Source organism: Talpa occidentalis, unplaced genomic scaffold (assembly GCF_014898055.3).
Source record: "Talpa occidentalis isolate TD23 unplaced genomic scaffold, MPIMG_talOcc4v2.1 talOcc4.17, whole genome shotgun sequence".
NCBI lineage: Eukaryota > Metazoa > Chordata > Mammalia > Eulipotyphla > Talpidae > Talpa > Talpa occidentalis.
In genome coordinates this window covers 43,372,989-43,387,627 of record NW_023601754.1, presented here as the reverse complement: position 1 = coordinate 43,387,627, position 14,639 = coordinate 43,372,989, and the positions used below count along the sequence as shown (strand labels likewise).

The 14,639-nt window shown below is 48.6% G+C and overlaps 1 protein-coding gene across 1 annotated transcript; it reads right to left on the bottom strand.

Annotated features, from left to right (window-relative positions):
- Positions 1-8,634: 8,634 nt before the first annotated feature.
- LYPD5 (LY6/PLAUR domain containing 5) lies at positions 8,635-10,315 on the bottom strand. The gene is made up of 4 exons (XM_037516734.1): positions 10,237-10,315; positions 9,605-9,781; positions 9,265-9,411; positions 8,635-8,892 (listed from the first exon to the last, which is right to left on the bottom strand). The coding sequence occupies exons 1-4, from the start codon at positions 10,298-10,300 to the stop codon at positions 8,639-8,641; spliced, it is 642 nt and encodes a 213-aa protein (XP_037372631.1). The 5' UTR covers positions 10,301-10,315; the 3' UTR covers positions 8,635-8,638.
- Between the last annotated feature and the right edge of the window lie 4,324 nt (positions 10,316-14,639).

Here is a 14,639-nt window from a genome sequence, read left to right as displayed (position 1 = left end):
TGGTTCTCTGCGGTTTCTCCAGCCCTAGCAGCCTCGGGGTTTGTCTTTATCTCTCCCTCTGTCTGTCTTTCTCTGCTTGTTTTTCCCCCTTCAGGCTTTTATCTGTCTCCATCTCGAGCTGTCTCTGTCTCTTTAAGTATCTCTGACCCCCTCTGGCCATTTGTTTTGTTTCTATCTCTCTGGCCCTGCCTCTCTTAACCTCTTAGCCTCTCTTAGCATCTCTGTCTCTGTCTCCATCTCGGTGTCTCTCCCTGTTCTATTTCATTCTCTCTCCCTGTCACTGTCTCTGCACTGCCATATCTCTGTCTCTCTGTGCATTCATGGGTTTCCGGTGCCTTCATGTCTCTGTTTCTTGCTCTCTGACTGTCTCCACTCTGTTCTTTCTTGTTGTCTTTCTGTCTGTCTGTCTGTCTGTCTCTCTCTGCCTCGCCATGCTAGTCTCTGCCTCAGTTTCCCTCTCCTGTTCACAGCATAGCTTGAGGGGTACAATCAGAGGACATGGGAAGGAGAGGAGAAGAATTTTTTTTTAATCAGAGGCGGAGAGAGAAGAGGTGGCTATAAAACAGAAGCTAGATTCAACCCTGGGAAGTTAGAGCAGAGAGAAAGTTTGTCTCCAAAGAGACCAGTAAACAAGAGAAAGCTGGATGTGGGACAAGCCAGGGTGGGTAGCCATGGGGTCACAATGGGAAGGGCACCTGCCTCCAAACTGAAGTTTTGGGCTGTGGGGGCCCAACTGTGGGGGCCCAACTGTGGTTCAAGAATCAGCAACTTCCAGCCCAGGGAGGGGCTGAGCCAGGAGGGGGGAGGGGGTGACTCAGGGGCCCAGAGCTTCCTGTGACTCAGCCTTGATCTCAACCCTGGACTGGGAAGTAGAGGGGAAGAAGGGGTCTCTGTAAAAAAGAAGAAAAGACTACAGGGTCTAAGGCAGGAGAGAGAGGGGGGCTGGGGGGAGGGGCTGGACTCCTGGGTCTGAGGGAAGAGGGGCTGGGAGAGGAGGGGCTGGAAGTGAAAAGGCTGGGGGAGGGGCGGCCTGAACTCCCGGTCTGAAGAGGAGGGCCTGAGGGAGGAGGGTTTGGGGGCCTGGATTTCTGGGTCTGAGTGAGGGGGAGCTGGGAGACTAGACACCTGAGTTTGAGAGAAGAAGGGCCTGGATCCCCTTCCTGGTCTAGGAAGGTTAAAAGAACTGATTACAAAGTCCCTAAAACTTTTCCTTGGCCTCATCCCAGCTGCCCCACCTTCGTCCCAACCCCATCTCCGGGCCTGGAAGGGACCCAGGTGCCTTGGGGCCCAGCCGGAAGAGCCCAAGGACAAAAGCTTGTTTAACTGGGCAGGGTGACCGAAGGGGAGTGAAGAGGGTGTCTCAGGCGGAAAGGTCACTTAACGCCTGGGGCTTGTGCTGGGAAAGGCGGGGCGCCCAGGGGAAGACATCCTGAAAGTTTGAGGGCAGTGGCTGCAACTCCTCCAGATTCAGGCATTTGGAGGCTTCAGGGCATCTGGGGTACTGCCACCTCATGGTGGCCTTGGGAACTGCAGGCCTGTGTCTAACCTCGTTTCCTATTAGCATGTATTTATTGAGCATTTACTGAATGCCTGGTTCCATTCTATGCATTGGGGGTATAGTAATTCAAAACACAAAATCCTCGCCCTTATGAAACTTCCAGGCTAAAGGAGGGATACGTGGATTCTGTCAATGTCAGCTGCTTGCTTGCTTTCTCTCTCTGAGTCTTGCTTGCTTCCTTCTCTGTATCTCACCAACTTTGATTCCTTGTTTGTCTCCTGGGCTTCATCGCCAAGGTCATGCCTTTTTCTTTTCTCTTTTTCTTTTCTCTTGGTTTTTGTTTATTTTCTCCTTTCTAACTTTGTGTTCCCCACCAATTAAAAACTATGTATAGGGTCTCCCTGGTGGTACAAGAGGTTAAGACGCAACCTATGAAGCTATCCGCAGCCACTGCAGCACAAGTTCAATCCCCGGCTGGGGAGCTACCCACATGGCACAGCAGACCTCTCCTGATTCGCCCGCTGCTCCCCTCAGCAGTGTATTTCAGTCAATCTGAGTCAGTCTGCCTGTTCTGTTCCCCACTCTGTCTCTGGTGAATCCTCTCTCTCTCTCTCTCTCTCTCACACACACACACACACACACACACACCCCAGACCCCTGGCATATACCCCAGTTCTTGCATGCATAAATCAATCTTTTTTAAAAACTGTATATTATTGTGTTAAACAGAAAATGTGTGTTTTGTTTTTGTTTTTAAAGATTTATTTATTTTTGTACAAGAGCTGGGGTATAGGCCAGAGGCGCAGAAAGGGGAGAGGACTCACCAGAGACAGAGTGGGGAGCAGAATAGGCAGACAACCGAAATACACTGCTGAGGGGAGCAGTGAGCGCGACAGGAGAGGTCTGCAGCGCCATGTGGGATTCTCGCCAGCCGTCCAGGTCCAGGATCGAACCGGCACTGCAGAGGCTGCAGACAGCTTCACAGTACTGTGCTCAACCCGCTCTGCCACTGGGGAGGCCCAATATGTGTGTGTTTATCTCACAATTTGGGAGTCTTGAGACCTTGGTTCAAGTCTTGTCAAAGACACTGACTTTATTTTTGTGTGGAAGATGACACACATCTCACCTGGTTTAGAGACAGACCCAAGTTTGTATCTAACTCTGCTGTGTATCCTGTGAGAACTGTAAAACGGGGGTGATGATCCATCCCTGTATCACAGGATTGCTTAAAGATTAGGTGAGGCCAACTCTTCAGAGCCCTGAACAAAAAGCCTGGAATCTGTTATAACCACTCACGGTACATTGTCTTGCAAATTGACTGTCAGTAATTCCTCTTTGTGCTGGTATGTGGCTTCTCCCAAAAGGTAGACTATGTCCCTTCTCCATCAATCTGCTGCTTTGTGACTTGCTTTGACCAACGGAATGTGGCAGAAATGGTGCTGGGCCATTTGCAGGGGCAGTTATTAAGAGAACGAGGGGTTGGGCCTCCCCAGTGGTGCAGCGGTTGAGAGCTGGGTTGCGAAGCTGGGTTGCAGAGGCCCACAGCCTCTGCAGCACCGGTTCGATCCCCGGCCACCGGGTGAGGGTTCCACATGGCACACAGACCTCTCCTGCCGCCTGCTGCTCCCCTCAGCAGTGTCCGTCTTCGTCGGTCTGCCTGTTCTGTTCTCCACTCTGGCTCTGGTGAATTCTCTCACCCTCCCGCGCTTCTGACTGTACCCAGTGCTTGTATAAATAAATAAATAAATCTTTAAAAAAAAGAGAGAGAGAGAGAACGAGGGGTTTCTGCCCTTATTCTCTTGGACCTCCATAACCATCATGCTGTGAGGAAGCCCAGGTTAGTTACATGGAGAGGCCATTCAGAGGAGGATTAAAGCACTTTGGTCCAAAGTCCTGGTCCAGCCCCAACTAACTGCTGCTGCTTGTGTGACCCTCAGAGAGACTCACAGACGTGCCAAGTCAACCTTAGAATCGTGAGGAATGGTACATTTTTAAAAGGACACTAAATTTTGGAGTGGTTTATTACACAATAACAGACTTTTCTGTTCACCCTTATGTTTGAGGTTTTTAATAAAAAATATATTATATAATGGAGTAGAGAGAGTAGATAATAAATGTAATAGAGTAGGTAATGAAAATGGTCCTTTATAAATTGCAGGCAGGATGATTTTGCTTCTGTCTTTTTGCCTCTGATCTTTCTTCATGCATTCAATCTCTTCTTGTCTTTCATATTCTCTTATCTCTTCTTCCCTTCTCCTTCTACCCCCCTTTCACCCTTTCCTTCTTTTTCTGTTTCTCTCTCGCGCGCGCCCAAATTCCTCCCGCCACTTTCCCCTCCATTTACTTCTCTCCTCCACATCCATTTTTCTCCCTGATCCTCAGATTTTCTGCTCTTTCTTGCCTCAAGGTCTTACTGCTCATTTTTCCTTTCTGCCTCAATGCCTTTTCCTCCAACCTCTTCAGGGATCATTTCCTCATTTTATTCAGTTACCGGTTCAAATAGGGTCTGTTCCTTGACTACCTCTTTAAAAATGTTATCTTCCCTCTCCATAAATAATCCTGTATCCTACTTCATTGCTTTGTCTTTAACATGGCACTTAGAATTAGCTAAATGATCCTGTTTTCTTTTTTGTCTAGTCCCTGTTTAAGGACAGGGACCTTGTCACCTCCGGTGTTCGAACCAGTGCCTGGCACGTGCTCAGTGGGTATTGGCTGAAGGAATGCTTGGACTGATCGGCAATCCTTCACTCTAGTCTCTTATCCTGTTTCACACTGTCCTGGAGGTAAGAAGGATATCATTTCCTCATTTCCCTGTCTTTTGTCCCCCTAATTAGTTGAGTTGCTGTCTCTGGTTCTGAGATCCTTTGCTGTAGACCTGTCCTTGGTGCTGACCAAGGCGCCCACTTATTAAGCTGGCAAGGGCAGAGGAATCTTGAGAAAGGGGTGATGCGTAAGACCCAGGCACTGAATCATCTGGATCAGACATCTCAGTCCTAAGGAAAGAAGTGTCTGAGTCACTGAGTTTGACAGGTATTTGTTCTGTTCTATCTATCTGTCTATCTATCTATCCATTCGTCTATCCAGCCATCCTAGCTAGCTATCTATGCATCTATCTATTCACGTATACAATCATTCATATACAAATATATTTACTGTGGAAAACTTCAAGTATAAGAAGTGAACAAAAAGGTAAACTAAATCCCCTTGTATCTATTTAACAACCACCAACTCACGATTAATTGCATTTCGTCTATGCCTTCAGCAGCTTGCTCACTTCTTAAATTATTTGAATGCAAATCTCAGACATGATATCATTTAATTAAGTGTTGTATTTTAAAATTTTGTTATTCGGGCTGAGGTATGCCCAGGGTGAGAGGATTCACCAGAGACAGAGTGGGGAGCAGAACAGGCAGATCTACTGAAATACACTGCTGAGGGGAGCAGTGGGCGAGACAGGAGAGGTCTGCGGTGCCATGTGGGTCACTTCCCTGGCAGGGTATTGAACACAGGCCATCCTGGTGGTAGCGCTGAGACTTAACCCCTAAGCCACCAGGGAGGCCCAGATAATCATTATCTTCACCTCTATTTGCATACAAAACCTTTGGGCTCTTGGGATGGAATTGCCAAAAAAAGTGGTCTCGTGTTTTTTTCATCCTTAACATCATGTTTGTGAAATTGAGATCTTGTGAATTATAAAAAAATATGTAATTACACATATAAATTATATGTATAAATTATAAATACGTCTTTAATTCAGAGGACCAAGAGATATTTTTCATATATGTCCTTGCTCACCACTCCCCAAATCCTGAGAATTTCTTTTTTTTTTTTTTTTTTTTTGTGGGACCCTCACCGGCCGGGGAACAAACCGCCGCTGCAGAGGCTGCAGGCAGCCTCGCAGCCCAGTACTCAACCGCTGTGCCACCAGGGGAGGCCCAATCCTGGGAATTTCTTCAGTGATAAGAGCAACTGGGAACATCTTTTATCACAATATTTGGCCTCTTGCCATCAGTCCTATAAAACTTTATATGGGTGTTTTATTACTCATAACAAGTTCCTTCGCACGGAAGTCAGTGAAGGTGACTTTGCAGAAGACTTAAGGATTGCGATTGGTTACCAGAAAAGTTAACCATGAATAGTTTCAGTCCTGGGAAGGGACAGAGACTGTACGTTATTGATAAATCAATCAGAAATGAGTTAATCATATCTATGTAATGAAGCCACTACTAAAAAAATTCTCACACAAGGAAAAAAGGAGGGTGTCCAGAGAGCTTCCATCTTCCCAGGAGTCACTATGCTACCCTGGGGTGCAGGATCCTCAAGGACAGAAACTCTTTTATTCAGGACTTTGCACTCCATATCTCTTCAACGACTGTAACCTCATATACTTTAATGTCTTTAAGAATAAATCACTAATCTAGTTAGTAAACGGTTTCTTGAGTTCTAAAGGCCACTTTTGCAAACTAATAAAACTGAAGGAGGAGATCATGGGAATCTCTGATTTGTGGGTCAGAAGCCCGGGTAATAACCAGGGCTTGCGACTGGACTCTGAAGTGGGGCGAGGTAGTCTGGGAGGGCTGACCTGTGAAATCTGTTGTTTCCTCTGGGGGGATAGCACCAGAATTGGGTTGAATTCTCAGAAGGGCCCTGCGCAAACCAGAATGTTCTTAGTTTACACAGAATCAAATGCCATTGCTTTCCCTCACACCCCACACCCAGGAGGGAAGTCTTATCAGCTCTACCAACAAAATCTATTGCTTATCCAACTCTCATTCCCACAGCGCCATCCCATCATCCTGCGCCTGGGTTGGCACAGCGGACACCTCCCTGAGGGGGCTGTTCATGCCTTGGCAACCCTTGTAAAATGTGAAGCCTGTGCACAAGAGGACAGGCTGTAGGACTCCATTTATGAGGTTCCAAAAGAGGCAAAATTGATCAATGAGAGATGTCAGAGTAATGGCTGCTTCTGGGCTGGAAAAGTGTCTGTAAAGGCATATGAGGGAGTCTTTGGGGCTGGGAAAGAAATGTTTTATATCTTTATCTTGTGGAGGTTGCCTGGATGCATACATAATGGAAAAATTACACATTCTACTGGGTGTATTTTATAGCTTGATGAAAATGTTATATGTAATTATATATGTCTTAGTGAAATATATACATAATTACACACATTATATAATGTACAAAATAGACACCTAGGTATATACTATATATAATTATATTATATATTGTGTTTTTATAAAATACATATTATGAAATTAATATGTTGTCTATTATATACCTTATCTTTTTATATGCTATATATTTTATATAACATTTTATATATTATACATGACATTTTATTGAATATATATAACTGTACATTTTTACATCTTGTATGTTACAATATGTCATGTATTATTTTGCATCATAAATATATTACTAGCTATATAATCATACACAATACATTCATATATAATTATTACATATATATTATACAGTAAGGTCCTCACTGAACATCCGTGATATGTTCTTAGAAACTGCAACTATAAGTGAAACAACTAAAACGAAAGCAGGTTCTCGAACAACATGTTTTAGTTCAGCATTGGTTGGGATGGGCTTGTTGTGGATGTTATAAGAACGTTGAACAAAATTATGTTATCTGAGGACCTGCTATGTGTGTGCTTTAATATATTATAAACATATATAGTTATATATTTAACTACCATATAATCATATAATTATATAGTATATATATCATGATTAAACATAGAAAAGAGAATATATACATATATATTCTCTATTCTATATAATTACATAATTATATATCTATATAATTATATAAAATATAGAAATATAGATGTCACTATGGAATGCTGTTTTCCTACATCATCAAGTCAAAAATCGTGACTCACACCTTCTTAAGGCAGTGACTGTCTGTATATGAAGTTCACATGTTCATGTAATAACTGCTCCAGATCTTTTTCCAGGCTGGCTTCTCCATCTAGAAAGCTTTTTTTCCCTACTCCTCTTTATCTTTTAGAATTTTGCTTAGGGTGTAGCTCCTCCAGGAAGTCTTCCCTGATAGCCACTGGTTGAGAATACTGCGTGGCTCAGCTTTGCCTCCAGTGTTTCTCTGTCAAATTAATCAACACCCAAGTATTCGGGAGGGGGATTTGCCAGCAGGGCATGGCTCTCTTTTCACTAGATTCATGGGCTCTGGCAAGAGTCTTCACCTATCCTTTGCTCCTCTTACACGGGTTGACCTTGTGTCACAGATCCCTTAGGTTCACCGCATGAAATCCTGGTCATACCACCGTGAGAACCATAGAAAAGTATCATCAATGTCATCGGCTGTGCTTTTCACCTCCACCTATACGTGAGGAAACATCTGCACAGAGAGGTTAAGTAACTTGCCCAAGGTCATCCACAGGCTAAATGGCGGAGCTGGAGTTCACTCCCCGGGCAGCCTGAGTTCAAGGTCTGGGCTCCTAACATTTAGGACCTATTGCCTCTGGAGCCTTTAATGATGCTGCCAATAAAGACATCATGGGCAGGGGGCCTCCCCGGTGCAGCGCTGCCGGTTCCATCCTGGCCTCTGGGGAGTGTCCCACATGGCGTGACAGACCTCTCCTGCCGCCCGCTGCTCCCCTCAGCAGTGTATTCCGTCAGTCTACCTGTTCTGTTCCCCGCTCTGGCTCTGGGGAATCCTCTCACCCTCCCGTGCTTCTGACTGTACCCAGTGCTTGTATCAATAAATAAATAAATCTTTAAAAAAAAAAAAAACATTATGGGCGGCCCCTGCTGGAGCTGCTCCGGGGCTGGGCTGCAGAGGAAGAGTGCAGGGAAGCAGGCCTGGTGCCCCGGGCGAGGGTGTGCTCAGTTAGTAATCCCTATTACTTAACTCTTCCTGCTCTTCACGCAGGGCAGGATGTGGCTGTTCCTCCCCACCCTGAGATGCTGGGGACCTTGCCCAATTTCTCTCAGGCCTGCTGGCGCTAAGGGCGGCGGTAGGGAAGAGGGAGGGAGAGAAAGAGAGAGCCAGGCACGCAACTCTTGTTTGACATTTTCCAGTGAGCCACAGTGTGGGGGCTGAAGCAGGGGACGAGGGCAAAGGACACTTGCCCCCAGTGCCCTCTCATGAAGAGGCTGGGGGGCTGTCTATGAGGAGAGCTTGAGGGATCCTCCCAGAGTGTCAGCCAGTAGGGGAACCACCAGGAGCAGGGCCACAAGGCCAGGTGCAGGAGGAGGCGTGGCAGCTGAGGTGAAGGACTGGGTCACAGAATCCCTGTTGCAAAGGTTCCCCTCACAGCAGGCGCCCTGGAGGTCAATGTTTGTCCAGGGGCTGGTGGTACCCATGACGGTGCAGGAGGGCCGGTGGCAGGTTCTGATGTACACAGGGACTGAGAAATTGCCTGGCAGGGGCAGGGGAGAGGTCAGGGAGGGAGAGACAATGGGGAGAAGTGAGAACTGAGGGAGGCAGTTCTGGTGCAACCACACTGGAGCCTCCAGGTCAGATACTAGGGCTCCGAGTGGACCCTTAGACTTCCTTCTAGCTTCCCTCCTTAGGTTAGGGCAATGCCTCCTCCCTCAGACCAGAATCAGGCCTCCCTTCCTCAGACCAGTGCTAGCCTTCCCCCTCAGATGTATGCCACGGCCTTTCCTCAGAGTTGTGCTTTCTCCTTGCAGCACCGGGTGATATTTCCCTGTCAGGCCCTTCTGATGCCTCCACCCTCTGGCCTGCCTTGCCTTCTCACCCCTTGCCTCCCCCTCTCCCAGCCTCTCACCAACGGTCATCTGGCCATTGCCCTGGAAGCAGACAGTTTGGTCCTGGTGACACTGGACTTGTCGGGACTTTTCTGGGGTGCAGTCCTCCAGATTCATCCCCACGCAGGCATAACATTTAGTGCCACTGAGTGTTGGAGGGTTGGGTGCTGGCAAGAGATACAGAGACACACTCAAGTAATGGTTCTCAGGTTGGTTGCACAGGTTGTGCACTGCATCAGTGTGCCCGCCTAGCCCAAGCGGGGCAGGAACCTTAGCAGGCTGGGAGGAGGCACCCAGTTGAGGCCAGGCCCCCAGCCCTTCCACTGTCCCCCCTACTGCCCAGCCCTGCCTTTTGCACACCTGGGCTCAGGTTGGGGATGGTGTCATGGGTCATGAGGTTGGTGTTGCACAAATCGGTTTCACAGCCTCGCACCGACGAGTAGTCAGGTGGCAACGCGGTGTCCTTGGACTGCATCTGGCCGGTGCGCGGGCCTGTCCAGCAGCCCTTCTGCACCATGGTCAAAGAGGAGCGGTACCCTGCCGGCAGGAGGAGATTGGGCCTGGCGCACTACCTCTTCCCGGCCATCATCCTCCTGCCTTCCTGCCTCTCCTCTCCACTGCTGCCTCTGCTCTCAGTCCTAACCCCTGGACCCTCAGCTCCTCTCTGCTTCTCCTTCCAGCCCTACCCCTTCCTTCCTCCCTTTCAAATTCCACCCTCCCTGCCCTTCCTCCCCTCAGCCCATCCTTCTCCAGCGCTTCTCTCCCCCCACTTCCTTCCTGCCCTGCTCCCCCCCCCCCCCGCCCCTCCCCATGTTCTCTGCTCCATCCCTTCTACGGCATCCATCCCTTGCTTTCTCTCCCTGTGCTTCTCTTTCTTCACCTCACCACCTCCATCCTTATCCTTCTATCCAACTTCACCCTCCCCTTCCCCTGCCCACCTCTGCTCTCTGTCCCTGTCTCCACCCCTTTCTTGTGCACACCCTGCCTCTCACCAGTGTCCAGGGACAAGACAGCCTCAGTGCATCCCTGGGGACAGGTGACCTCATCGAGTTTCATGCTGCTGAGGTCAAAGGGGCCGGAGTAGGTGTGTTGAAAGCTGTAGCATCGCAGAGCTTGGGACTCTGAGGAGAGGTGCAGAGTGGGATGAGGGGAGCAGGCAGCACAAGCAGACTGACCTGGGGCTCCACCCTGAAAATGACAATCACAAAGGCCAGACTGTTGTGCTCTGGGGGAGACAGGCCTTGTGGCATCCCGAGAACCAGGATTGGCTCCAGTGCTGGTCATGGCTGTGTCTGTCTTGTGGAGGAGAAATGTCCTCTCTATACCTACTGCAGTTGACTCCAGGAAGTCCTCCAGGATTTACATAAAGGAAAAAGTGATTCTCTCCTGCTCTGTCTGTCCCCTCCACACTCAATGAACTCAGGATGTCAGATGTCAAGTAGCACCAACAGGCCACTGATGGAAGCCCAACACCCAGGATAGGTACCAGGATGTGCAATCTTGTACTACAAACACACACATGCACAGCCAGCCCCAGCCGTACACTTAGAAAACACTTAAACACTGACATACACTGCAAATCACAAAACTGACAGGCTCATGCAAAACTCACAAATATACATAAAAGACTCCTAATGAATCCACGCAGAGTTCTGCCCTCGCAAAGCACGTACACGCAAAACGGATAGAGACTCCCCAGCCAAGACCTCTCACATGTACACAGTCAGGCTCACAGACAGAAAAAGGTATGGATACGGAAACGGCTACAACCCACCGACCCAAGGATACAGGAGTCACCCCTAGGGAGATTCAGTACACACTCAAGCCTCACAGACACAGAGGCTACAATGACACAAAGTTAGAGAGGCACACAAAAGAAAAGCCCCCCTCCCCAAAATAAAAACACAACACCACATGCAATTTAAAGTCACAGACAAATGCCACATGGAGACACAAGACACATGCAACACAGCTACACACAGAAGGACACACACACACATTGAAATAACTGAACACAGAGACACAGGGGTAGAGCAGGCCTACCCGTCACAGATGCACGAACACCCAGGCAGGCGCAGGCCCGCGGAATTCTCTACCCATCACTTTTACAAAGAAAGGGAAGCTCAGATAAACAGACACATAAAAATATGTGTTCAACCACCCAGACATTGAAATCTGGCATGGAGAGACACACAAGCTTGAGGCCCCCTGGGCGCTGGACACACAGACACAGCTCGCCCGCTGTCCTCCGCCCGGCTGCTGTGTGCAGACACGGCCTCCTCCACCTCGAGTTCCCTGTCTTTGTAGCCACTTCAGTTCTGATATGAGTTCCTCTCTGTCCTCACCCAAACTGGGGGACAGGGATGCCTGGGGATGAGGCCAAGGACCCCTGCCAGTTGGGAGAGAGTCCCCACGACCCTCCAGAAGTAGCCCTTGAATGAGAGGGGTACGGGTGACAAGGAGGATGAGAACAGCTGGTAGGAAGAGAGACACCAGAGAAGATGAGCGATGGGGAAGAACAAGGGAGGGGAGGAGAAAAGAGGACACAGACTCTAGGTCCCTCCTCCCTCAGACCCAGAAACCCAGCTCCCCTGTCCCTCCCCCTTTAGACCCAGCAACCCAGACCCTCAGCCCCTACCCCCTCAGGCCCAGGATCCCAGACCCTCAGCCCCTCCCTGCTCAGACCCAGGATCCCAAACCCCCAGCACCTCCCCGCTCAGACCCAGCAGTCCAGGTCCCTGGCCCTTCTCATCACTAGACTCAAACATCTGGGTACCTGTCAGGCAGAGCACAGCCCCAAAGAGGCAGAGCAGGACAGCTCTGGGGACTCCCATTGCAAAGGTGTAGAGCTGAGCACAGACACCGAGGACAGCTCCTCTCTTCTCACTTCTGCCTGGCTGGTTCTTCCTGCTGAGCCCAGGCATCCTGGCTGCCCAGCCTGGACAAGATTCCTCTATCCCCGCCCACCTTCTTCAGGCTGATCTCCTCCTAGTTAATCATGATCGCATCACTGAGGAATCACGACAGAATTACTGAGGAAGGAGGGGGTTCCTGGGTTCCTGGACCTGAGAAAAGAGTGACCAAGGGGCCTCACATGTACACAGTCAGGCTCACAGAGAGAAAAAGATAGTAACCTTTAATATCAAGTGGATCTGTGTTTTACAGACTCTCTGTATTCTAGTCTATTGGCACACATGGCCATTGGATTTCCTTCCTCTCCCTCCACCTGCACATGCACCACCCATAACTCAGATACACAAAGCCTCCAATCTCTGGACCCAGAAAAGCAACATCAGTTCCTCCCCTAAGCCTCTGACTCCTGCCTCCCCGACTCATCCACCACACTCAGCCTCAAGCACCTCCCTGTGTCCCCACCAGCACCCTGGGCTGGGCTGGTGTCTATCTCCCCTATCGGGTTGTGAACTCCTCCAAGGCTTCAGGTGATGTTTATGAAGTTGTATGAATGAATGAGATAATAAGAGAAAGGGGGGGGGGTTCCCAGAGAGGCAGAGCATGTGGGTGCAGAAAGAGACACCATCAAGCAGTGTAGATAGATGTAAATGTAGATAAACCCAGGGCCTCCCCCGTGGCGCAGCGGTTGAGCGATGGGTTGCGAAGCTGCCCACAGCCTCTGCAGCGCCGGTTCGATCCCCAGCTGCTCCCCGGCCACCGGAGGAGGGTCCCACATGGTGGCAGACCTCTCCTGCCGCCCGCTGCTCCCCTCAGCAGTGTGCTTCGGTTCTTCTGCCTGCTCTGCTCCCCACTCTGGCTCTGGAGAATTCTCTCACCCTCCCGCGCTTCTGACTGTACCCAGTGCTTGTATAATTAAATAAATGAATAAAAAAAGAATGAATGAATAAATAAATAAATAAATCTTTTAAAAAAATGTAGATAAACCCAGAAATGAAGAGGAATGCCTGGATGAACAGGACAAGCATGGAAAACTTATTAATAAATTATTATTAAGTGAGCAGCTCCCCTCCCAAGACTGCCCACCTGTGCCTATGCAGGTGTCTTTGAACAAATCTGTCCCTTTCAGATGCAGCATTTCCTACCCATTTGTGTCTGTGCAAGCTTCCTTTTTTTTCCCTTTCCTTTTTTGTATAATAAACCTGCCCTCTGGGATATAAAAAATTATTATTAAGTGAATGAGCTAAAAATAACGGTACAGGAGACAGAGAAGACACAAATGGATCCCTGTCTACAAGGACACAGACAGACCCACATGGACACTCAGACTTCAGGCAGATGGGGACATTCACATGCATTGCAAGCACTTGGAACCGGTCAGAGACTGTAGGCCAGCACCTCCTGAGCCATTCTCTTCCCCTTTGGAAATACCAATCACTGTGATGGGCAGTGGGCATCAGGCTAGAGCAGAGACATTGATCATGGACCCACACATAGATGGCACAGAGTTGATATAATGGCGGTGGCCAGGAAGGACTTGATCCCCTGAGTTTGAATACATCTTACACAAGTTTCTTCCCGACCACCCTTTTCTTAGAGCATTTGCTTTAGGAAATTTGTCGCTGCAAATTTGTTTTTGTTCCTTTGGCAGGTACATAAATCTCCCAGTCACTGACCAGTTTTGCAACCCAGGAAAGTCCTTAAGGACCTGAAATGCCATCAATGTCTGTAAGACTGCTGAAAGTAGGAGCTGAACTTGAATAAACAGCAATTAGCAAATTCAGATTGACTTAGTCACAGAGAAAAACCTTTGCAAACCCAGGAACAACTCACTGTGCTAGACACACCCTGAGGACCAACCTCCTGCCATCCTTCTCCCGCATCCTCCCACCAGCCCATACAGTGCTTAAAAACTCTCCAGGTAAGGTTTCAATGGAGCTGAAGTCAGTCTCTGCTATTGTAGTAGTATTAAAAAGTCTGCTGTGTCTGTTCTACTTTGGTGCATTTTCTTCTTCAACAGCAGATAGCTGGGCACTGTGGACACTCACAGACGCAGCCTTCTTCATCCTCTTCTTGGCAAATTTCTGCCCCTCCCATCGGATGTCACTTACCTGAAACTGTTTTGCATCCAAATTCTTCTTCCCAATTCTAGTCCCTGCCCCAGGCTCTCCATTGGTTTTCTGAAGTCCCGGTGGAAGGGAGCATGGGGGTATTGACAGTGGTTCACAATTTCAGAAACCAAGGTTAGAAGAGTAAGCAGGACTGGACTTTGGAAGAAGTTGGTCTGTGAATCATTTCCAACAACGGGCACCATCTACCCCAGGGTTGGTTCTCGCGACCCCCCAGGAGGCTCAAGCAGCAACAGCAGCTGATCTTGGTGAACAAAGCACAGTCCCCATCAGACTTAACTCATTGTTTTTTTTTTTTGTTTTTTTTTTTTAGCTCATCTACTGAGTTGAAATAAAGATGGATTACAGGATCCTTC

Excerpts from the sequence above, each read along its gene's own strand:
- LYPD5 (XM_037516734.1), bottom strand. The coding sequence starts at position 10,300 with ATGAAACTCGATGAGGTCACCTGTCCCCAGGGATGCACTGAGGCTGTC. Across the intron at positions 9,782-10,236 it reads TGTCTTGTCCCTGGACACTG|GGTACCGCTCCTCTTTGACC; the intron begins GTGAGAGGCAGG and ends TCCTGCCGGCAG. Across the intron at positions 8,893-9,264 it reads CAATGGCCAGATGACCGTTG|GCAATTTCTCAGTCCCTGTG; the intron begins GTGAGAGGCTGG and ends TGCCCCTGCCAG.